The sequence below is a fragment of the Netta rufina genome, assembly GCF_964035555.1.
Source record: "Netta rufina genome assembly, chromosome: 30".
Classification (NCBI taxonomy): Eukaryota; Metazoa; Chordata; class Aves; order Anseriformes; family Anatidae; genus Netta; species Netta rufina.
In genome coordinates, this window is record NC_140154.1 from 1,164,081 (window position 1) to 1,186,909 (window position 22,829).

General features: G+C 57.4%; 2 protein-coding genes across 10 annotated transcripts in view; one reads left to right on the plus strand and one right to left on the minus strand.

Annotated features, from left to right (window-relative positions):
- Nucleotides 1-6,472, plus strand: part of HDAC7 (histone deacetylase 7) — a 71,557-nt gene extending 65,085 nt beyond the window's left edge. For all 9 annotated transcript variants that reach the window (XM_084303575.1, XM_084303574.1, XM_084303578.1 and 6 more), the window contains 13 exons: nt 437-570; nt 1,014-1,134; nt 1,249-1,298; nt 2,597-2,704; nt 2,838-2,893; nt 3,124-3,211; nt 3,455-3,574; nt 3,796-3,893; nt 4,008-4,126; nt 4,311-4,444; nt 4,642-4,726; nt 4,920-5,058; nt 5,209-6,472. In XM_084303575.1, coding sequence (XP_084159701.1) covers nt 437-570; nt 1,014-1,134; nt 1,249-1,298; nt 2,597-2,704; nt 2,838-2,893; nt 3,124-3,211; nt 3,455-3,574; nt 3,796-3,893; nt 4,008-4,126; nt 4,311-4,444; nt 4,642-4,726; nt 4,920-5,058; nt 5,209-5,254 — 1,298 coding nt within the window. In that variant the 3' untranslated portion in view covers nt 5,255-6,472. The remainder of the gene's footprint in view (nt 1-436; nt 571-1,013; nt 1,135-1,248; nt 1,299-2,596; nt 2,705-2,837; nt 2,894-3,123; nt 3,212-3,454; nt 3,575-3,795; nt 3,894-4,007; nt 4,127-4,310; nt 4,445-4,641; nt 4,727-4,919; nt 5,059-5,208) is intronic.
- Nucleotides 6,473-14,536: 8,064 nt separating this feature from the next.
- On the minus strand, nt 14,537-15,022 carry LOC311220095 (twist-related protein 2-like; the record flags this gene model as incomplete). Its single annotated transcript, XM_084303505.1, has 1 exon — nt 14,537-15,022. The coding sequence occupies one exon, from the start codon at nt 15,020-15,022 to the stop codon at nt 14,537-14,539; it is 486 nt and encodes a 161-aa protein (XP_084159631.1).
- Nucleotides 15,023-22,829: the final 7,807 nt, after the last annotated feature.

Here is a 22,829-nt window from a genome sequence, read left to right on the forward strand (position 1 = left end):
ACCAGCTGGAGCAGCAGCAGGGGCTGGGGACAGGATTTGGGGATGCTCTGGGGAACCCGTGTGTCCATCCCAATCATTCCCGGACCCCGAAATTCCTGGGAGCACCCCGGCTGGCTGCAGAAAGAGCAGAGCAAGCCGTCCCTTCTCCTTATCTAAGGTACCTTTTCCAAGCAGGACTTGCCATCCTGGTCTGTTATGAGGGCTCAGCTCAGCTCTCCTAAGCATCCAAGGCAGGATGGGTTCAAACATTTCATGGCAGAGGCTCCCATGGTTCAAGGAATGTGTTACAGTCAAACTAAACAACCCTTAACGGGTCTTTGGGGTCCCAACAATCAGCCCCAGCGCCCGAAAAGGAGCAGAATTTGGGTTGGCAGCATCAAAGCTCGGCTGCCCGGTCCGGTCTCAGGCCAGCAGCTCTCCGTGGGCGTTATTGCAGGGCTGGTTTACGACTCGGTGATGCTCAAGCACCAGTGCTCCTGCGGAGACAACAGCAACCACCCGGAGCACGCGGGCAGGATTCAGAGCATCTGGTCCCGGCTGCAGGAGCGGGGGCTGCGCAGCCAGTGCGAGGTGAGCGGCGGGGGGAGGACATTGGCATGAGCTAACGGTGTGGTAGGATGCCCTGCTCCCTGCTCCCACCTCCATCCCTGTTATTCCCAGAGCTTCCCAGCCTGTTTTCCACCTCCAGCCAGGCAGCAAAGCTTTTGGGAGGGGGCTTGGACTCGGTTGGTGCTGGCTGTGCCAAACTGGAGCGATTTGGTCTGACCGTCCCCGGGGCAGACGGCAGCTTGCTGCGTTGGAAAACGGGTGTAATCCCTGCTGAAATGGGGCTGAGGGGCTTTGCCAGCTTGGTGGGGCATCAGTGTCAGCTCCAGCCTGTTAGAACTGTAGGAAAATAGCGCTGCCATTCCCTACCCCATCCTCTCCTGGCCACCCGTGGGGTTGGTACACGTGGGTGGGGGATCCCGGGTGTCCTGTCCCGGGGCACCTCGGTCACAGCCCGTGTCCTGCAGTGTCTGCGGGGACGCAAGGCCACCCTGGAGGAGCTGCAGTGCGTCCACACCGAGCGCCACGTCTTCCTCTACGGCACCAATCCCCTCAACCGCCTGAAACTGGACAATGGGAAGCTGGCAGGTGAGCCCCCCATCCGCAGCCGGCGGTGCCCCCCCTGTGCCGTGCGCCCCTGGCCCAGGCCAGTCCCCTCCCCAGCTTTGTGGCTGTGATGTCCTCACTGTCCCCTCCCTGCAGGGATCCTGTCGCAGAGGATGTTCGTCATGCTGCCCTGCGGAGGGGTGGGGGTAAGTCCTTGTTCCCTGTTCGGGGCTTTCTTTTGGATGGGGGACGTTTATTCTGTCCCCACCAAGGGCCTCTCGTGGGCTGGAGTGGGGAAGGAGCTCCCAGAGCTGTTGGGCTGTGCTCGGTCCCCATCCCTGCGTGTCCGTGGGGTGTCTGAGGGAGCTCAGAGCATGGAGATGCCCAAGGGTTGAGGCTGTGTCTGTCCAGAGCCTCCCTGCAGGGAGATGGAGCTCAGCCCAGGCAGCAGCAGCCCAAATGTTGAGCTGTGGGCACAGCAAAGTGTCCTCTCCTTGTGTCACCAGCTTCCCTTGCGTGGGAGCAAGACGCTGTCGCAGGGCTCCCCCTTGTCCTCGGGATGGTTTTGGGTATCCCACCCTTGAACCAGGCCTTTTGAAGCCCCTTCCTCCAGGGCACCCAGCCCCCAAAAGCCCCTCGTGGCCTTGTTTAAGAGCCGGGGGCGTTAGGAGGGAGCAAGCCGTGGCTTCCACCCGGGGTGCGAGCAGTGGCGTGGGGATGGCAGCAGCTTGCCCCTTCTCTCCAGACACTTCTGTGGCCTCTCCTCTCACAGCTTGCTGCCCTGGTTTCTCTCCATTCACTGCAGTCTTCTTTCTTCCTCTCCCCTGTCTCTGTCCTCCTCTTTCTCTCTGTCTTTCTCTCTCTCTTTCAGGAAGGGTCTCACTCCATGCCTTCCTGCTGCCTCTTCTGGTTCTTCTCCTCCCCTTGCCCCCGCTGCTGGGCACCAGCTCTTCTCAGCCCCGTTTGCATCCACTTTCCCTGCTCTGCCTCCCCCCCTGCTCTCCTCCTGTCCTGCCTGAAGGCGGGGGGGGGCTGGAGCTGCCCCCTCTGCGGGCAGAGGGGAGCCCTTGAGTCGCACACATGGAGTTGATCAGAAGAGACTCAAGTTTTCCGGCTCTGGCTCGGCCCTTGACGTGATCCTGATCAAACCAAGATGTTGGGTTAAACAATAAAATAAGATAAAGAAGGTAACCAGCGTTTTCTCAGTCACTCCTTCCAGCCCCCCGAGTGCAGGGGTGTGAGATGCTCTGTGTGGAGCTTGGATGTGGGGCTGGGGTCTGCAGAGGAGCTGCCACCCCCGGCCGGTGGCACCGGGGAGCCACCGTGGAGCTGGGCAACTTGTCCCATGGCACGCGAGGTGCCCTTGGCTCCACGATGCCCGGGACTTCATCCCCTGCCCCGAGCAGGGTGGCTGGCAGAGAGCGTGGGTTCCCCAACCGAGGCATCATCTGTGAGTGCCCCTATCCCTGTCCCTGTCCCTGTCTGAGTGTCACCTTTCTTGCAGGTGGACAGCGATACCATCTGGAACGAGCTGCACTCCTCCAACGCCGCCCGCTGGGCCGCGGGCAGCGTCACCGAGCTGGCCTTCAAGGTGGCCACCAGGGAGCTGAAGGTAGGTGGCCTCACCTAGAGGGCTTTGGGGGGCTCGCCAAGCCCCCTCGTGCCCCTGTTGGAGGACCGTGTGGCCCCACGGTGAGGTGCTGGGGGCAGTGGTGCTGATCTCCTTGTGTTTGTTTCGTCCCCAGAACGGTTTCGCTGTGGTGAGGCCGCCCGGACATCACGCGGATCCATCCACTGCCATGTGAGGGTCCCTTCCCGAGGCACGGGGGGGTTTGGGCGGCCCCAAAATCCCAGTCCCTTTAGAGCTTGGACAGCCGTGGTGGGAAATCCCTGATTGCTTCAGATTCATTGCCCCGGGACCCTGCTGTGTCCAGGGAGAGGGGAGGGGGCAGCCCACCCGTTGGTGCTGGGAGGGAAGGGTGCTTGGGGTGCTCGGGGTGCCCCGGGTGTTGACCAGCTCCCTTTTTGCAGGGGATTCTGCTTCTTCAACTCTGTGGCCATCGCCGCCAGGCAGCTGCAGCAGAAAGGGAAACTCAGCAAGATCCTCATCGTGGACTGGGTGAGTCGCTCCCAGCACGTCCCAGTTCCTCACCAGAGCATCCCAGCTCTGCTTCGGAGCTGGAGCTGGGAGCAGAGAAACCTCCTCCTTGGGGTCTGGCTGCGGGAATGTGGCTGCAAACCCCTCCCCAGGACCAGATCTGGGGGCAGGGAGCAGGGATCCACGTGCTTTTAGCTCCATTCAGCTCCCGGGCCACCCTTGAGGCTATTTAAGAGCACTCCCCCAACTCCTTTCTCCCCCCAGGATGTTCACCATGGCAATGGGACCCAGCAGGTCTTCTACAGGGACCCCGACGTTCTCTACATCTCCTTGCACCGTCACGATGATGGGAACTTCTTCCCCGGCAGCGGGGCCGCCGACGAGGTGAGAAGCACCCGGGGGCCGTGCAGCTCTGTGTGGGGGGGCAGCCGCTTGATTTAGGGCTTCTTGCAGGGCTGGGGTCTCGTGGGGCATGGGGTTTGGTGAAGTGTGGGGCTGCCCGTCCCTCGCTTGGGGCTGGGAGGTGGTGGAGCCTGGCCAGGGCATTCCCCCAGCACCTTGCAGGGCACATCTTGCCCCTCACCATCATCTTTGCTCTCTCCCAGGTTGGTGCTGGCCCCGGTGAGGGATTTAACGTCAACGTAGCCTGGACTGGAGGGCTCGACCCCCCCATGGGTGACCCTGAGTATCTGGCAGCTTTCAGGTACTGCTCCTCGTGGTCCTCTGCCTTTCCCTTGGCTTTGGGCTGAACCAACGCTTAACTTCTAATGTTATTTGCTTTTTTTTGTTTGTTTGTTTTTATTTTTCAACCCGACAGGACGGTGGTGATGCCGATTGCACATGAATTCTCCCCCGACGTGGTGCTGGTGTCGGCCGGCTTCGACGCGGCCGACGGCCACCCGCCACCCCTGGGCGGCTACAAAGTCTCTGCTAAATGTAAGGAGGTGGAAGCAGCTCGGGGGGCTCTGAGCAGCCTCTTTCCCCTGGGTTTTGGGGCTGGCAGCTCTCCAAGGAGCAGGGGATGAGCCCTGGGTTGTAGGGGCACAGCAAGGGAGGGCCACGATCCCGGTATTTTGGGCACAGGGGGCTGACGGCCGCCCCTTTTGGGCTTCCTCCGCAGGCTTTGGCTACATGACGAAGCAGCTGATGAGCCTGGCAGGGGGAGCCATCGTCCTCGCTCTGGAGGGTGGCCACGACCTCACGGCCATCTGCGATGCGTCCGAGGCCTGCGTGTCAGCCTTGCTGGGCAACGAGGTGAGAGCTGGGGGGCTGGACGGGGGCTGATTGCGCTCCCATCCTGTGGTCAGGACCCCATGGGTGCACCCGGAGCCACGGGAGCAGGGTGGGAGCCCTACAAGGCAAAGCTTGGTGCAGGTTGTGGCTGCGCGGCCCCAAACCAAGCCCTGGGTACTGCTCCTTCCCCCTGACCCCCTCATCTCATCCCTTGGCAGCTGGACCCTCTCCCAGAAGAGAGCATGAGGCAGAAACCCAACGCCAACGCCGTGCGCTCCTTGGAGGCGGTGATCCAGGTCCAAAGTGAGTGTCCGGAGCGAGGATGAGTGAGCAGGGATGGCCCAAATGTCAGCTTTTCCTCCCGGGGGACGCTGCATTCAGGACCCTGGGGGGGAGCCCTCCATCCTCTTACCCCCAGGAGGGTGATGCCCCACTCACAAGGGAAGCCCGGAGACCCCCGTGCCAGCCCCTTCCCTGACGTTTCCTTCTCCCGCAGGTAAATACTGGGTGGCCGTGCAGCGTTTTGCCTCCAAGCTGGGCTGCTCCTTCCTGGAGGCGCAGCACCACGAGGCAGAAGAGGTGGAGACCGTCACAGCCTTGGCCTCCCTCTCGGTGGCCGTGATGGTGGAGAAGAGGTGATGGGTGATGCTCTTTGTCGGTCCTGGGACGTGCGGGTGCCCCTCGTGTGCCACCGGGCTCTGAGCCTTGGCCTTCACAGGGGTTGTGCTGCGGAGGGGAAGAGCAGGTCTCCTCCTCATCTCACGTGCCAAATTTCTCCGTTTCAGGCCCCAGGACGAGCCGATGGAGGAAGAGGAGCCCATGAACCAGTGATGAGCGGTGATGTTCTCTGCTCCCCTGCTTCCAGGACGTGGCTGGACTCTTCCTGAGCCCAGCGCTCGCTCTTCGCTCCTGGCTTCCCGTTTGCCACGTCATTCTCACTCCCCGAGCCACGGTCCTGAACCGGCCCGGACCTTTGGCTGCCGCCTCTGCAGGGCTCCCAGAAAGGATGCTCCCACACAGCCCCCCGGGAGCCGTCCTCCCGCTGGGGACGGGTGGAAAACCACAACCTCCCTCTGCACGGCGCCGCCTCGCACACCGAGACCGTGCCTGCAATCAGTCCCCAACCTTCAGGACCTGAAACCCCTCCTGGGGACACAAGAGGCCTCCACCCCTGCTCTTTTGGGCTCTTCCTCGCCTTTGGGGCAGGGGGTGGGTGTTGGGATGGATGCTGTGGTCATGCTGTGGTTGTTGGAGCCGCCGTCGGGACTGTATCCAGAGCTCCTTCCAGCCAGCCAGCCCCTGGAGAAGCAGCCCCGTGTCTTGCTCGAGAGGGACAGGCTCCCCGTGCCTTCTCTGAAAGGATTCCTGGCCTCCTCCAACTCGCCTCGTGCCCGGGGCAGAGCAAGGGCTGGAGGGGCTGCAGCGCCCAGGGTCGCACCCCGGGGGACATCCTAACCACTAACCAGAGCGCGACCCCTCTGGTGCTGGGGCTCTGATTTGCACTATATACATAGGAGATGTGCTAATGTGAACCTGACCTCCTCTTCTTTCCATGGGAATTTCGGGAACAAACACCTCGCCGTGGGGACGTTACCAAGGTGCCTTGAGCCCTTTCCAGCACCCCGCTGCCCTGTGGCACTGCAGACCCCGGCTGTCTTCCAGCCACCCCTTTGGTTTGGGGGGGGGGCACCCGGTGCCCACCCTCGCCGTGGCTGCACCCCCAGCTCCCCCTGCGCCCCCCTGGGCTCCTCCATCTGAGATCGAGTCCTGGTCACCCGCTGCTTGGTGCTCAGCTCCCCGGGGATGCCTCAAGCCCCAGTGCCTGTCCCCTTCCAGCTTATTTTGGGGTGACAGAGGTGGGGTCGTCCCCCACCCCCCAAAAATGATGTCTCCATCTGAATTCTCCTTCTTATCTCGTCCTTATCGGGTCCCCGCTCACGCTGGTGGTGTCACAGCGCGGGGGGCTTTGGGGATGGATGGGGTGCTGAGCTCAGGGGGTGGCCAGGCTCCATCAGCAGGCACAGGGAGGAGATTTTGTAAAAAAAAAAACAAAACAAAACAGAAACAAAAAACTTGGAAAAATAAACATTTCTGTGTCTCAAACTGCCCAGAGCTGGGGTCCAGCAGTGCCAGCCCCTGGCACAGAGGGTGGGAGGGGGGGTTTGAGGACGTGGGGAGAAACCATCGTGGCAGGGGCCGTTCACCCCCCCTCACTGGGGTTGAAAAGCTCCCCAAAACCTCTCCAGAGCCTGGCGCGGTGGGTGCTGCCCCTCCATCCCATCGGTGTCCCCCCTGGGGTGGGCTGTGGGGGGGGGTCCCGCTGCTTCTCCAGCCCTGGGACGTGTCAGCGTGTCCCCAAGCTGGGGCTGCCACCCCAAATTGATCCTGGGGCAGCCACCACAGCCCCTCGCTGCCCCCCTGTCCCCTCGAGCACCCCGGGGACACGCTGCAGCCCCTCTGGCTGCATCCATCCCCTTCCCAGCTCCGTCCCAGCCACGTCCCCCCCTTTCTCCCCACGGGTCCCAGCTGAACTCGTGCCACATGGCATAAAACAGGCCATGGTTGAAGCCAACAGTGAATTTTGGCTGGGTTTTTCCCCAGTCTCAGCACTGGGAGCACCTTTGTACCCCAGGACAGAGCTGCAGGGGAGCTCAGCCGTGCGCACCAGCACTGTCCCGAAGCAGAGCAACGTGCCCCAAAAAGAGCTGCTTGGCTCCCTTCTAAACATCCTCAGCCACCCATTTAAGGTTTTCAGCTTCCTTTTGGTTTCCTGCCCCGAAACCAAAAGGGGAAAAGCAAGAAAAAAGCTCGTGAATTCAAAAACTCAACCTTCCCAGGTGCCAGCGCCCAGCCGGGAGCTCCTGGCCTGGGATCCGTGATCCGTAGCCCCCAAATCCTTCACCCCGTGCACCCCGCTTGGTAGGGTCACCCAAAATTGAAGCCGAAATCCTCCGCATTTTGCTGCCTTGCAGCTGCTGTGCCGAACAGCCCAGACTGAACAAATTACCCCAGGTAAGTCCGCAGCTGAGCCTCTTGGGGAGCATCGCAGTGATCACAAAGCCGGGCCGGCTGCTTCTCCTAGAGCTGGTCTTGGGGACACCGGGGCTGGAGTCAGAAACCCCCAAATTAGCACTTTTTTTCAGAGCAAACTCGCACTTTCTTGGCACCAGCCCCTCTCCCCGTGGGGTAGCACCGCCTCACCCCATAAGCATCCCGTGCAGGGGAGCACGGAGGAGGTGATGGGGCAGCTCCTCGGCAATGTTACCTTTCAATATCTATTTTTTAAAGATATCAAAAGCCCTTTTTATAAAAAAAAAAACAATCAGAAATCAAGGCTGGAAGCCTGAGCCTCCACTGCGCAAAGAGGTATTTGCCTTTATTTTTAAAGCACATTTTATTTTTTTGAAAGAAAGTTTATATTTCTAAAGGTGGTCTCATTTTTTTTTATTATTTTTTATTTTTACTTGCAAAATACTTCCTCCGACGTGGTTAATAAAACCATCCACAACTGTATTTTTAATGGAAGTTTTATTTTTTTAAGACCATTCAGATCTTTTCAAAGGCTGCGGTCAGCTCCCTGGAGCAGGGAATTCGCTCACGGTGTACATAGAGATTGAGGATTATATAGGAAAAAAAAAAAAAAAAAAAAAAAAGGTAATTTGAGCCTTGCTGTCGCCTGTCGTTGGGTTCTCTGGTGTGTAATAAAGAGCGATCACTAATTGAAACCCCTTCTGCCATGGAGTCATTTAACACACACGTCTCCCACATGGGTTAATTTGGGTTGCACGCCTATTGCAGCCTCACAGGGTGCTTGGCTGTTTTTTTTTTTTTTCCCCCACTTTGCAATAACGAATGAAAGTGCTGGATTCTCTTCTTTTTTTTTTTTTTTTTTCTTTTTTTTTTTTTTTTGGCTAAATGTGAACAAAAACTGAGCACCAACGCCTGCAGGAGGGCGCAGGGGTGCGCACGCGTCTGTGCCCACCTCGTGCTTACAGCAGCAGCATTTCCTTAGGGAACCAAAAGATTTTAAGCCTGGAAAACCACCCCGGGACCTCCGTGTCCAGAAATGCCGGCTGCTCTCCATCACTTCAGCGAAGCCGCTGCTTGATCCAGCAGCTCCCTGCATCCAGGTGAGCAGGGGGACTGAAGGAAGGAAGCCGAGGGGCAGCTCAAGCCCTTTCGGTGTCCCTAAAGCATCGTCCTGGCCTGGTTTTGGGGTGTGCGAGGACCATAAGCAGGCTGGCACGATGAAAACTCATCTGTCTCCTTACCTTTTGTTGCAAATAATTCTGTCTTTAGAGAGTTTTACGCCCAGCAGCCAGCCAGGCTGGTTCCAAGACAAAACCACCCTGCTCCTGGTGTGGGTGCCAGCCTCAGGTATGGGGTGGGAAGGGGCTGGTGCCCACCTTGCTGTCACCAAGCTGCTGTCACCATCGGGTGCTGGGTGCCCTGGAGCCACCACGAGTGCTGGGGATCTCCTGGGGATGCGGAGAAAAACGGGGCACAGCAAAAATCCCCCCAGTATCCCCCAAATCCCAAAATCGTGTGATGCAAAGCCTGGCAGCAGTGGGGGCTGGCTCTGGCTGCTGGCTCTTGTGCAGGGATTTCGTGTTCCTGGCCTTTTCCCTTTTCACTGGGAAACGCACCGGGGCTTGGCACGCCGGGAGCAAAGCCGTGCGCAATGCAACAAATGGCAGCTTTTTCCCCAAATGTGCATCTCCGGGGGTACAGCGAGGCTGGAGAAGGGACGCAGGCGGACAGCCCGGCTCCTCACCCCTCCGTAGGGACAGCAGCTGCCCTGTGACGCAGCGTCCCCTCTCCAACCCTGCCAACGCGCTGTCCCCAGGGTGGGTGACGCCGGAGGGGACGTCGCGGAGCCACCGGGCGCCTGTGGCCGACGCCAGCCGGGAGCCAGGAGCAGGGCAAAGCTGCGAGTGCCATCGTCCTGCGATGAGAAACGGCTCCTGCGGGCCTTGGGGGAGCGGGCAGAGGCGAGGCGAGCTCATTCCCCCCCTGCTTTGCTTCCCACTTTTCTCCTCGCACAGTCACAGAGACCTTTAAGTCTCCGGAGAGGAGCTTGGAGGAGAATAAATCAACCCCCACACATCGTGATTACCTCCGGCACCGGCTGAGATAATGCTGCCAGCTGCTGGGGAGCTGGGAAAGGGATGGATCCAGCGTGATGCTGGGAACCTGGGCTGCCCTCGGGGCTTGCAGAGGGGACAGAGCAGCCCCCAGCCAGGTGGCATGAAGGGAAAAACGCCCCCAGAGCATGAGGGGACCCATTGCTGTGAGTTGGAGGGTTATCATGGAAAAAAGAGGTAGCCAAGAGCCTCGGGAGGTGGCCAGGGCTTGCAATGGGGTCCTCTGGGGTGTGCCCTTGCTTCCCACCCACCTCCCCAGCTCTCTGGGGGCTTTATTCCAACACAGATCCTTGGGGACCGTGGTTCAAAAGGGTCTGCGATGGACACTGGGGTGGTCACAAGGGGTGACCACGAGCGTGCAGGTGAAAGTGGCACAAAAGGCAAAGAAATGCAAAGCCCTTCTTGGCAACGCATCCCCTTCGTCCCGCTCAGATCCCAGGTGCATCGCCGTGACGTTGGGGATGAAATACGGGCGCGTTTCAAAGGCATTCCTCGGGGCTAAGTGAACCCAGCTGAGAGCTGGTGAGCAGGGATCATAAACCGGCAGGCATCTTCATGCTGCAGAGGGCTGCAGAAGGAATTTTATCTCTTTTTTTTTTTTTTTTTTTTTTTAATTTTAACTAATCCTGACTGGTGCTGAGAACCTGCCTTCCTGCAACAGGGAGGGAGGCTGGGCGTTGAGTTCCTCGGTCTGTAATAGAAAGGTGGAAAATAAACCTGGCTGAGAAAGGTTTTGCTCGGAGGTTATTGCAGGCTCTGCCCCACCAGGACCCCCAGACGTGGCCAAGGTGAGCCTGTGGCAAAGAATTTGGAGCCGTCGGTGGCTTTTACGTGAGCTCAGCCCTGCGGTTTGGGGGCTATGACGCATCCTCCTCCTCCCCAGAGCACCACAGCCAAACCCTTCAAGGCACCAAATGCCACTTTTTCTGTCTGTCCGTTTTCCTTTATGGTAAACGCTGCATTGGCTCTGTGCTGGTGGGGGGGAAAACAGCAGCTTTTGGAGGAAAACAGCCTCAAAACCCACAGCACGATCCCTGCCGGAGCGAGGAGCAAATTCCAGCTCCGGAGCCATCGGTGGGGCTGGCAGCAAAACGCTTCTGCCAGCTGGGGAGCTGCGTCTGGAGCAAACCCGGCACAGCCCAGAAGGCAGCCCCAGGGCCCCCCGGCACAGCCCCTCGCTCAGATGGCGAGAGGCAGCCCCACTGCACACATCTTGTCCCATCCCTTGGCTTCGCTTTTGTGCTTGATTACAACCTGGCAGCCGCTCAGGCAACGGCTGCGAGAGGAACCAGCGGCGGCGCAGGCTGTTGCAGCAGCATCTGCACCACTGCAGCCTCCAGCAGCTCCCTGCCGTGGGTTTGGGCACAGAACTGTTTGTTTTGGGGCTCCACACGAGGCTGTTCCACCTGGTGCAGCCGCCTCGTCTCATTTCATAGCATGGACTTGGGCCGACCCGTGCCAGCGGGACTTTGGGGCAGGGAGCAGCCCATCCGCATTTAATTTTCTCTCCCAGTCGCAGCCAGAGCACCCCGGGGCAATGCTTGTTCTGCAGAGAAGTCGTCCCCCAGCCCGACCCCGTGGTGCTGCTGCACTTGTCTCGGTGGGAAGCGTCCCTGCCTGTGTCGGGCAGCCAGAGCCCCGTTTTCCCCCCAAAAAAGCATCCTCCTGGAGCACGTGGCCAGGATTACGGCTGGTACCTAACCCAGCGCTTGGCCCCGAGGGGAAATAAAATCACTCCAGGCACAGATTTCCCAGGATTTGGGCAACACCTTGTCCCTTCTGGGAGCGCAAAACAAAAGTGAAAGCGAGGTGGTTTGGGCACAACACCTACCCTGGTCCCCGTGGCACCTTCCTGGAGCAGATGCTGCTTTAAATGCATTTTCTGAACGGAGCTGGATATAGAAGGGAGTGCTCCCCGAGCGCCTTTGATACCCTGATGCTTTAATACCATGCAAGGAGACGTATTTATAAATAAAAGAAAATGAAACATCCACCCGACAAAGCAGACTCCAAGCAAGAGCAACAGTCCCCAAAGGGAAGATTTATCCAAGGTCTTTCAGGACAGACAATTAAGTGAGGGCAACGCGAGAAAGACAATAAATCCAGGGAGACAAATGAAGGGCAAAGAATATCACCCCTTACAACTCCGCCAGTCTTTCCCCCCCAGCAGTTTCTGCTTCTAGCCTCATTTTCTCCTCCAGCAGGAAAAGAAACCATTTTAATGTGCTCAAGACTGTGCTGAAAGCCGTGAGCTTGGGGGACTTCAAACATGATTTTTTTTTTTTTTTTTTCTTGCCTGAGGGCTCCATCCCTCTTTCCCCAGATGATGTCTCCTGGTTAACAAGGGCATATCCACATCCAGCTCCTCCAGCGGCCTTTGATATTTAATAGGCTGAGTTCCAGTGGAGACCAGTACGCCGGCGCTCGCAGCAGCCATTAGCTGCTTTACATTATAAAATTACAGTCCCATGGCAAGCGCTGGCTTAATTCACTTACGGGAGAGGGACGCAGCCTTTCCAGCTCCGCCGTCGCTTCCCCCCGTGGCGGTTCCCCCTTTTTTTTGTTCTTTGCTTAGCAAATCCTCCTCCCGGTACTTCCCCAGCCCAAGCGGGAGCTGCTAATTGGCACCCGAATACCGCTGCAGGTTGGCACAAAACAGATTATTATCTATTCAGCCGAAGGATGCTTTGCCTCCAGGCAAGCTCCGGAGCCTCTAGGGATGAATATTAACCAGCAGTGATAACACACGGCGAGCACCACGCTTGCAGGGCACGAGGGATTTTGCAGGGAGGTTTTTCATTTAGAAGGGAGGTCTTTAGGAGCTCTAAATGTCTTTAATTCCTCCGTTTATCACGGGAACAAAACTCCTGCCAAGCACTCTGCTTAAATAAAGGGGTCTGCAAGTGAATGAGCAGACCTGGGGCTGCCCGTCAGCCCACCCGGGCACCGGTAGCACCCAGTGGGAACCAGCCCCGAGTCTGGGGGAGGCAAAGAGGGGACCCTAACTCAAAAGCCCTGGATGGCCCCAAGGCAAAACCGCCTTCAGCTGGGCAGTGATGAAGCACACAGCTCTTCGGGACGGGCTTCATCAGCGTGGTGTGGAAACTTGCAGGCACCCACGGCGAAAGCCACGCTCTGGTTGTGTTTCCATCTGGCTCTGGCACCCAGCGGCGATGTCCGCAGAGCCTCGTCTTTTGGGACCACGCACAGAGACCCAAAAGGGGCCGAACACTGCTGCAAAACGCCCAGGGCTGCAGAGTTGTGGCGGTGAGGGGGGCACGGGCTTGCTCTGCTCGGGCTGTTTTCATCCTGGTTGTCCCCAGCGAGCTCTTGGCGAGGTTTCCAGGAAGACAAAAGTTTCAAAGTGGCTCATCCCGAAATGAATTCCCACTGGGAGCCGGTCTCCATCTTCAGCCGCTGTTTGCACCTATGTCCGTGGAGCTGGTCTGAAATTCAGGGCTGTTAAGTGGCAAAGCCCAGGCTCAGCGGTGCTCACCGAGGGACACCGCACACAGCAGAAGGTCCCCGACCACCTGGGCATCGCTGGGGCCACTTCCCAGGCTCGTGATGTGATTTATTTTGTCTCAGCAAAGCCAGCTCCTTCCCTTTCCCTCTCCTTCTGCTCTTTCAAAGCGTGAAGCTGGGATGGAGAGGAGGATTTTGGGCCCCTTCTCCAGCCCTCCCCAGCTTCACGGCCGTAATGCAGCCACAGCTTTGGGCACGGCTCTGCCGATTCCCCGGCACTGAGCTGCGACTCCTTAAGGCCAACCAGGAGCAAAAAATGGCACCTAAGGAGGGTGTGCCGGACTCAGCCGAGTGCTGGCAGAAAATAAGAAGAAAAGGTTTTTTTTTTTTTTTTTCTGATGGGTAGCCCTTAGTGGTGGGCACAAGGAAATGAAGAGTCCCTGCTCCTCTTGCGGTCGCCTTTCCCGGAGCACCAGGAGGGCTCTGATCCCAGCATCGGGGCTGGCACCAAGCAAAGATTAACTCGGTGGTGCCCGAGGAAAGCCTGATCCTGCCTGGGGGGCAGTGGGGAGCTGGGATCTAGCGGGATGAGCTCAGTGGATCCTGAGACAAGCTGGGATCCTGCCGCGAGCTGGCCAAAGGGGCCACTGGTGAGGCTGGGAGGGGACGCGATGCCTGCGGCAAGAAGAGCGCCCAGCACCACGACAGGGCTGTGAAACCCTCAGCCCCCAAACGCTGCTGTAGGATCCTTCTCCTCGCCTTTCAGCAGCGTGGGCAGGGGCTGGGAGGGTGCTCGGGGGCGGCTGGATGGCGCTGGGTGCATCCTGCCAGCAGACAAACCTCGCCGCCCCGGTGTCCTCACCAAATATATTCCGTTCCCTGCGTCGTGTGCGGTGTGGGAAACCTACAGATCCCAAGGGGTGACGGAGCCCATCTTATCTGCGTTGCTTTAGGAGAGGGAGAGGAGCAAGCCTGGCCCCAGGGCCACCGAAAAAAGCTTTGGGGATGGCTCCTGAGGTTCTCTGAGGGCCAGGCCAGGCTCTTTGCACGGCGGAGCAGCAGCCGTGTTCGGACACCCGCTGCGGGGCTGGCTCTGGTCTCATGCAGTTTTGACACCTCAGCATCCCCGGCGCGCTCAGGAGGGTGCAGCCTGATTTACGCACCCCCCGGCTTCCCCGCGGGAGGATAAATCAGCTCGTGAAGCCCTTGTTTGAAACCTTTCGCTTGCCTGCCCCAGCCCAGACCCCGCTAAATGAGATCAGGGCTCCGCTGCTCGGCCCCCTGCGACTTCCCACCGGGGTTTGGGAATCGCTCCCTCCTCCGAACACCGGCCTTGACAGCGCCTGGGGTTTGTTAAAAAGCAAATCGCTTGCACGTGGAGCACGAGGAGGGGGCGGCCGCCGCGCGCGGCCCCCGGAGGAGCGAGCTGGGAGATGCGCGGAGGATGCAGGAGCGAGGGGCGTGCGCGCAGTGCCCTTGGCGGAGCTGCGATACGTACCCCGGCTCAGTGGGACGCGGACATGGACCAAGCCCCTTCCATCCTCCAGACGGAGAAGGCGTAGCTGAGCCTCTCGTGGGCCAGGTAGTTGCAGCTGGTGATCTTGTGGTCCAGCTCATCGCTCTGCAGCACCTGGTACAAGAAGTCTATGTAGCGCGCGGCCAACTTGAGGGTCTGGATCTTGCTCAGCTTGTCGGAGGGCAGCGTGGGGATGATCTTCCGCAGCTCCGCGAAGGCGTCGTTGAGCGACTGGGTCCGCTGGCGCTCCCGCACGTTGGCGATCACCCGCTGGGTGTGCACGTCCTCGAAGGACTGCGGGACGGGGCTGCGCTTGCTCCGCTTGCCCTGCAGCGAGGGGGCTCCGCCGTCCTCCGCCGGCTTGCCCGCCTGGCCTCGCTTGCGGAGGCATTTCTTGTGCAGCCGCTCGCCTTCCTCCTCGCTGGTGACCAGGCTGCCTTCGGGGGAGTCCAGGCACATGCTTTCCTCCTTCATCGTCTCGGCAGCCACCACCTGCGCCCCCCGGGACCTCTTCCACCGGGCAGGCGAAGGGCTCGCGGGGCTCACGGGGCGCGTAGGACGCGGCGCATCGGCGGAGACGGTGCCCGCGCGAGAGGGGCAGCCCGGAGCATCCACCCTTCGGCCCCTCCGAACTTCCCAAGCCTCGCGGAGCCCTCCAAGGAGCTCAGTTGGTTTTTCCTTTGGGCGACGGAGAGGAGGGCGTTCGGATAACTTTGGGGAAAGGCTCTTGCTGATAGGGCGAGGAGGACCGGGGGCGGACCAGGCGCAGACCAATGCAGCAGTGCAAGGTAACGCAAACATCAGTGGAGCTTATGGGTTCCAGATTTCCTCCCTCCCTCCTCCACCGACACCCCCAAGCCCTCCGGCACAGATGCTCCTGCCTGCCGCCCGGATGTCAAGGGACATTGCCTATGCTAATGTTGAGCACCAGCCATGGAGTTCAAGGAAGGCGGATTTATTTTTAAGTCTTTTTTTTTTTTTTTTTTTTTTTTTGAAAGCCAAGTTGACCCTACAAAAGCCAGCCAGAAATATTGATCTGTCCAGCCTGGAATCGAAGACTTTAATCTATGGGAGGTTCAAGTGGAAGTGTGGAGCGATGGATGTCTCCATGAGCAACGCGGGGCATGCTCTGAATCCAAAGGAAGAAGCAACACTGGCAGGCATCCATGCTGCTCTTCAGAAATGGCACAACCCAAAATGGATTTGAGTTTGCATCCACTCGTCCATCCATCCACTCGTGCAACCATTTTTCTTCCTCTGCCTCCAGTTCTGGCCTGACCTGGGAGCTGTGCACAGCCACGGAGCAAGGAGAAGACGTGGAAATGTTGAAGCCTCGTGGTTCAAGCACTCAGCCAAGAAGACGATTTGGCTTCTGCAGTCACTGGGATGGGGCCACCATGGAGAGTGAGAGGACAGCAAGATCTATAGGGTCAGTGAGGCAACAGAGGAATGTGGGAATTTGTGACTTGCTGAGTTCAGCCTCGTGTTTCTGCAGCGATTGGGTCATAAATCCCTTTCTGAAGGCACCAGGCTCCCTCTTAGAGATGCTTTGGCCTCTTTGCCCACTGCTGTTTGGCAGCTACCACAGACAGGAGGATGCTATGGGTCCAGAACCTGGTCCTGGCTGGATCCACAGCCAGTCCAGCCACCGATTTCCACAGAAAATCAAGTTCTGCTATGAGGTGCCACATCCTTTCTCCACTCCTGAGATGACAGCCTCAAAAAAATTACCTTCTTCTCCCCACAGAAATGCCAGGAGAGCTGCATCCTCTTCCAGCCAAGGGCGGAGGTCCCGATTCATACCAAGCCATGCGATATACCACACAGCACACATCGACCCCATCCAAGCTGTCTTTGCTCATCACACTCTCTGGACATTGCTCCCTGCTCTTGGTCATTGGGAGCTCTCCGGAGGAACTCTGAGGTCCTGGTACGATGCTCCCTGGGGACCCTGGGGTTCACCCCCAGCAGCAATCCCAGCCCTCGCTAAAATTTGCTCTGTTGTTCCATCTTATAATGGAACACGCAGGGAGGGTATTAGGGGAACAATCTTGTTTACAACAGTGTCAATAATTAATCAAAGTAATGAAAATAATGCCAATAAAATAGAAGTTGTTGAGTTGACATGGGCCTGTACAGATATTTTTAAACTAGTTTTTGCCTTATATGCATGCACATGCAATATATATAGTTTACATATATATATATATGAAAATGAAAACAATATAAATTGTATATACAATATATATATTTATACATTTTCTGCAGCAAGTCAAAAAGCCTCGGTGGCTGTCCCTGCTTGCTGTCTTGCCTGCTGGTGCACCCAGCAAGGTGCTCGGTGTGTATGCACCTGGGCTTTGAGAGCAAAGGTTTTTTCTGCTTTTGTTTTTGGCTTATGGCCTTGCTCCTCTTTGGGATGGGGTTGAACAAGGGCAAAAGACTTGTCCAAATTTGCTCAGGGAAGCTAATCCCATTTGCAAAAGACAACACCAATTCCATCCCAGACACAAGGTATTTTGGAAAAACATGCTCCAGAGACCATAGCATCCAAGACATATCCATGTCCACCACCCCTCACAGTAACCCCCTTTTGAATCCCTTGGCATCCTATTTACACCCCCCCAGATTCTACTTTTTTCACTCTGGATGAGCCATGGGGCTGTTTTTCTCTATTTTGAGGATTTCTCTGCTTGCACATCCTTCCACAGGTTCCTCTTCAACAACCTCCACGCTGGACGGGGTCCGGGTTGAACACGAGCCTCAAAGAGACACCTCGACCCCAAAGAGATGAGAAGGTGAGTTTGGTTTTGGGAAGACTTGGGCTCAGCCCCATCCTTCCTATCGGGCTGGTGAGAAGCTGATGGGGGTACCTGATGGGATGGAGCCTGGGGGCTTCGCTCCCCAATCCAAATCTGTGCCAGAGCTCTGCCAGCAGGGCCACCACTCAAAGCCCTGCTCACACGCGAGCGTTGTCAAGACAGCGACTAATATCAGCTGTTCCTAATGCGAGAAGACAATAGATCACAGGGGCCTGGGAAAGCGAGAGAAAACAAAGGGCGAGAAAAAAATACCCCAGGGAGGGCAGAATTTAGGCAGGATCCCGGGTCCTCTGATCCCGCGCTTGAAGAAACTGGCTGAGCTCTGGAGAAGCTGGAGGGCGGCCAATTAACACCAGCTGGGGCATGGGCTTGTGCCTGGCTTTTATTTTTTTATTAATGTTTTTATTGTTTTCCTTTTTAAAAATAAGTTTAATTCAATTTCGCTGGCGAACGATCTTGGGCAAAGGAAGTGCAGCTCGGTATTGTTGCTGATATCCTTGAGCAAAAGGATAAATACAATGAGCTTTGATCCGCGGGAAGGATCAGCTGCGCACCCCGAACTGCTCGAGCAGGCTTTTTTACCCACATTTGGATGTTTTGTGGCTAGAGTATTTTTCCCTTAAACATTTCAATTTGTTCTTTCAGTGAGTGTTTTTGGAAGAATATTAATATAAACTTCTCATGAAAAGGTCACGAGTCACCAAACTGGTTTCAATAACTTTGCTTTTCCAGCTAGCTGGGGGTTTTATAGCACTCATTTTGACAGATCAGTAAAAATTTCAGACCTTAAAAAATGCGGAGAGAGAAAGAAAAAAAAAAAAAAATCACAGATCTCTTGGTTCAGTGAGAAGCCACCAGATGGAAGAAGGTTTGGATTCCCACCATGTCCCAGCTGCTCTGCCTCTGCTCGTCTCCCTCCGGGGCCCCCTCACTGCTCACCTTTTCACTCCACTTTTCTCGAGTGGCTTTTTGGGGTGAGAAGGGAAGGTTCTGGGGTGCCCGCAGCAGAGCTGAGCCCCATGCTGTGGGAAGAAGGGCGATGTTAAAAGGGAAAGCAGTGATGCTGCTGAGCAGGCACTTGTGTATGGGGCGAGGGGGACGTGGGCAGCCTCAGTGGGGCTGCAGGGGCTTTGTTATGGGGTCGAGGTTTGAGACGAGCCTTCTTTAGAAAGGGGCTGAAGTGTTCTCTCAGAGCTGTGTCCTTCAGTGGGGTTAAGAGCATGGCTCGGCCAGCCCGAGCCTGTTTTTACCTCTGCTGCTGCCCGCCGATGCTCCGTGCCAGCCCTCAGTCCTGGGGGAGCATCCAGCCTCCTGCTTGGCACAATGAGCCCAGACCTCTGCATCTCTTCACCATCACCAGCTCCCCAAAAACCCTTGGGGATCCCAGCTCTGTGATGTCCCTGTGGGGACCGAGCTTCTCCCCCTGCCCTACAAGGGAGCCGAGCATCAGCACGGACGCTTCCCTGTTTTCTGCAGACCTTGCTGGGGTCTGATGGGTCTCCTGGCCTCCCTCCAGGTCCAGTGGAGGCCAGCCTCAAGGACAGTGGCACAGTGGCCACAACGGGAGGTTCTGAGCACCCACGGGCTCTCCAGGTTGAGATGAATTCATACAGAGCTCCACGGGTGCCAGGAAGGTGGCCGGGAGGATGTTACACCCTTGGGGTTTGAGCCCCTGTGATGTGTGGCATAGGGCAATAGGGCACGGCCTCAAGCTGTGCCAGGGGAGGTTCAGGTTGGAAATTAGGAGACATTTCTGCTCAGAAAGAGCGGTCAGGCTTTGGGACGGGTTGCCCAGGGAGGTGGGGGAGTCACCGTCCCTGGGGGTGCTCAAGGCAAGGTTGGACGTGGTGCTTGGGGACGTGGTTCAGTGGGTGATGGTGGTAGGGAGGGATGATTTTGGAGGGCTTTCCAACCACATAAAATTATCTGATTCTATAAACCAGGTCTGCAACGTGATGTAAGGGTGCCAAAAGAGGTGATGACGAGCTGGCCCTTTCATCCTTGACACCCTTGGCGTGCCAAGAGGGACCAGGACGAGCCCTGTGCCACGTCTGTGTGCAAGCACGGCCCCATGGAGGCCAGGAAAGTGCCCCCCAGCTCCTCCCCACCCTGCTCACCGCTGCGACGGGGCCACCAACCTGCCCAGTGCCATGAGGGATAATGTCCATGTACGAGCCTGGTGCTGCCAACAGCTTCTCTCGGATGGCAGAGGAGCCCATTACACCCGTGAATAATTCTGGGCACAAAATCAGAGGCTGAGCCTCGATGCAGAGGCTTTTTTTTTTTTCCTTTTTTTTTTTTCAGGCTATTTTCCTTTGTTCGGGAAGACGAAAATAATCGCTGTTTTATCCTGTGTGAAAAAAAGGAGGATAACGCTAATAAATTGAGAACATTAAAGGGAGCCAGGAATAGCCGCTGCCCCTGGAGGCTGGGGAAGCAGCTTCGGTTTCGCAGGTTTTTCTAGTTATTGCAGCGTTAGAGTGGAAACATGTGTGGTGCGAATAAAAATGCGAAGCATCCACTGTAGCGTGCTGTTGCTGAGGCAACCGCAGGGAATATGGGAGGGGGGCATCGTGCAGGGCTCTGGCTGTAAAAGGGAGCTCGAGCGCTCCGGGTGCCTTTGATCTGCGCGCCTGCAGCTCTGATTGATGGCCCCGCAATTCATTTCCTTGTCAAAGTGACATAATGTTCCTGGAACTCGCTGAACTTTTTAAGAACTAAAAGATGTTCCCCCCCAAAACGCAGCCTCTCCCCGAGAGGGGGGCGCAGGGGGGAGCTGGGGGGGAGATAAATGGGGTCTGGCCCTGCTGTAGCATCACTTGCGGGGCTGAGCTGGGGATGGGACAGTGGCACCGAGGGCACTGGTGGCAGCCACCACCCCGTGCTGATGGCCATCCTGTTCCAGTTAATTTTCCTCGCTGGAATTTTACATGTGAAAGTCTTCTCTTTTTTTTTCTTCTTCTTTTTTTTTTTTTTTTTTTTTTTTCCCCTCCCCATCTGTTTCCATCTGGCCATCAAAGGAGCACAACGCCATGTCCTGGGCCCTGCTGCCAAGAACCTCGCCGCCCGCCCCGGGAGCCAAATGATTCCCACCGAGGCAGCCTCCAGCCTGCCCAAATTCTCCGGGCACCCTCACCACGGGGCTGGCAGCGTGGTTTTGGCAAGGGGGGAGCCCAGCACCATCCCTGGTGATGACCCTGCTCTATCCTTGCATTTACACCCACCCCAGGCAGCGCTGAAGCCCAGGATCTGCCGAGGATGAGGCGTATAAGTGCTCTCCTGTTGGTAATGAAAGCCCATCATAGCCATCGACCTTCCTCTTTGCTGCACAGCCCCGTGAGATATCTTGCAGGAATAAGCCCCCCCAGGAAGGCACCGTGCTGCTGGGATGGGTTGGGGACAGGGATCACTGCACGTGCACCCCCCTGCCCCAGGTTACAGGGCAAATGCAGACTTGGCAGGTAAAGCAATATTTTGGGAGGAGGGGGAACTGAAAACCCAGCCCTGCCTGCTAACCCACCCCAGAAGCCTAACCCCAAAGAGAGAAATCTTCATCCCTTCAGCAGCTGTTTCTTGGGCCAGCTCCTCGGCCCAGACTCGGGGTGTTTTGGGGCATTTTGCTCACTCCTGGCCGTGCACCCAGCACTGCAGGGCTTTGGCTCCATCGCCTTTGCAAGTTGTGAGTAGCTCTGCTTATACCCACTCTTGCCCACTGGAGCAAATAAAAATCATCAATCCTTTAATTTCTTGCTGTAGAAATTGTCTTATAAATTTAATTTCTTGCCTAAGGCCAGTCGGAGGCACCCAGCCCTGCCCACTCGTTCTTTCTCCTCCCGGTTTTTGCCACCTTGCCTTGCTGTGGCTGGGAATTTCACCCTGCATTTTGGGGACCAGCTGCTTTTGGGGTGGTGACGATCTCCTCCCAGCTCCCCCCAGCTGGAGGCACCGAGCTCTCCAGTCCATCCCAGTGCTCCCCAGTACCCAGCCGGACCTGGGCTGGCACTGAGGACGGGCGGTCGGTGACTCACGGCGCGGATCCTGATGGCTGCGGCTGGGAGCACAGCTCCATCACGCTGTGCATCAGCTCCTGCACTGAGTCACTTCCAGCCGGGAGATGCTGCAGCCTCTGGCCCGTGGGAATGGAAACCAAAGGGTTGTCTTCAGCTCCTGGGCAGCTTCATGGCTTCAGCCTAGCTGAATGTGGAAATGCTGCCTGCCCCCTCCTGCCCAGGGCCTGTTCCCCCCTCCTTTTGCAGCTACGAACCCATAAAAGCAGAGTATCCGAAGCGTGGGTGCTCCCAGGAGGGAATGCAGTCACGCTGCTCTTTGTGGTTTGCACCCCTGGGCTCTGCACCAGCCCCTTGGGAAGTCTCCTCCCGAGGGGGGCCCGGGGTCAGGCTCAGATCTTCCAGCACCCGGCTTCTGGACCCCTCTTGCAGCTGCTTTTGGGGCTCTTTAAAAGGAACTGGGTTGAGGCAAAACTGTGCTTTTGTGTGTGCGCGGTTACCTCCTTGTGCACAGAGCTGGAGAGGGTCCAGCAGCTCCGAGCCATCCTGACCTCCACCCGCCCCCGTGCAGAAAGCCACGAGATCCTCCGGCAGCAGCTCGAGGACTTGCGGGAAGAAGTTTGAAACAGCCGTTAGCAACGAGACAAACATTTGTGGCAGCTTCTGCTAAATGTGCAAGAGAAAGAGCTTCTGGAAAAATCTCTGCAATAAGGTGCTAGAAGGGCAGGGCTTGAAACCGCCCCAGGATGTCCCCCAGGAGGTGCAGGAACTGGAAGGGAGTGAAAAGCGCGGAGGAAAAATGTCTTTCTCCCTTCCCGAGGGCAACCTGAGTTGGTTCTAATCCAGGGAAGCAAAAAAATGAAGACGACAGCAAGCACACGCAGTTCACACCAGCTCTGTGGTCTGTTATCTCAGTGCCACGAAGCCTACCAGCGGGGTAAGGCCACAAAAGCAGAGAGCAGACAGACAGCCAGATGATACCGATGATGCACATCCCCAAGAATGCCAAGTTATTTTTATATGAGCAACTTCGCAGGCACTCAACGCTGACTCAGTGTTCTGCATCTCCTCCCTTCGCTCCGTGGGCCAAAGTGGAGCCGTGCCAGCTCCAGGGATGGAGGAGAAGGGGTCTCAGGAGAGCCAGGGTGCTGGGGCTTCACCGCGGGGCTCGGCGTGAGAGCCCGTGCGCACGCACCTCGCCGGTGGTGTGGAGCAAATTTTGTGGCTTCCCGTGGCTCCCAGCTGGCCTGGACTTGGCAGCCCACTTGAAGTGGTGGCAAGAAATACCTCAGCATGGACAGGGTGGGCTGGGAGAGGACAGGGTGGGCTTTCTGCCATCACCAGCCTCTGGACACATTGGCGTCACCCTCCGTCCCCATCACCCTCCGTCACCATCACCGTCCATCCCCATCACCCTCACCCTGTTGTCAACGAAGCGTCAGAAGGCCAGAAAGA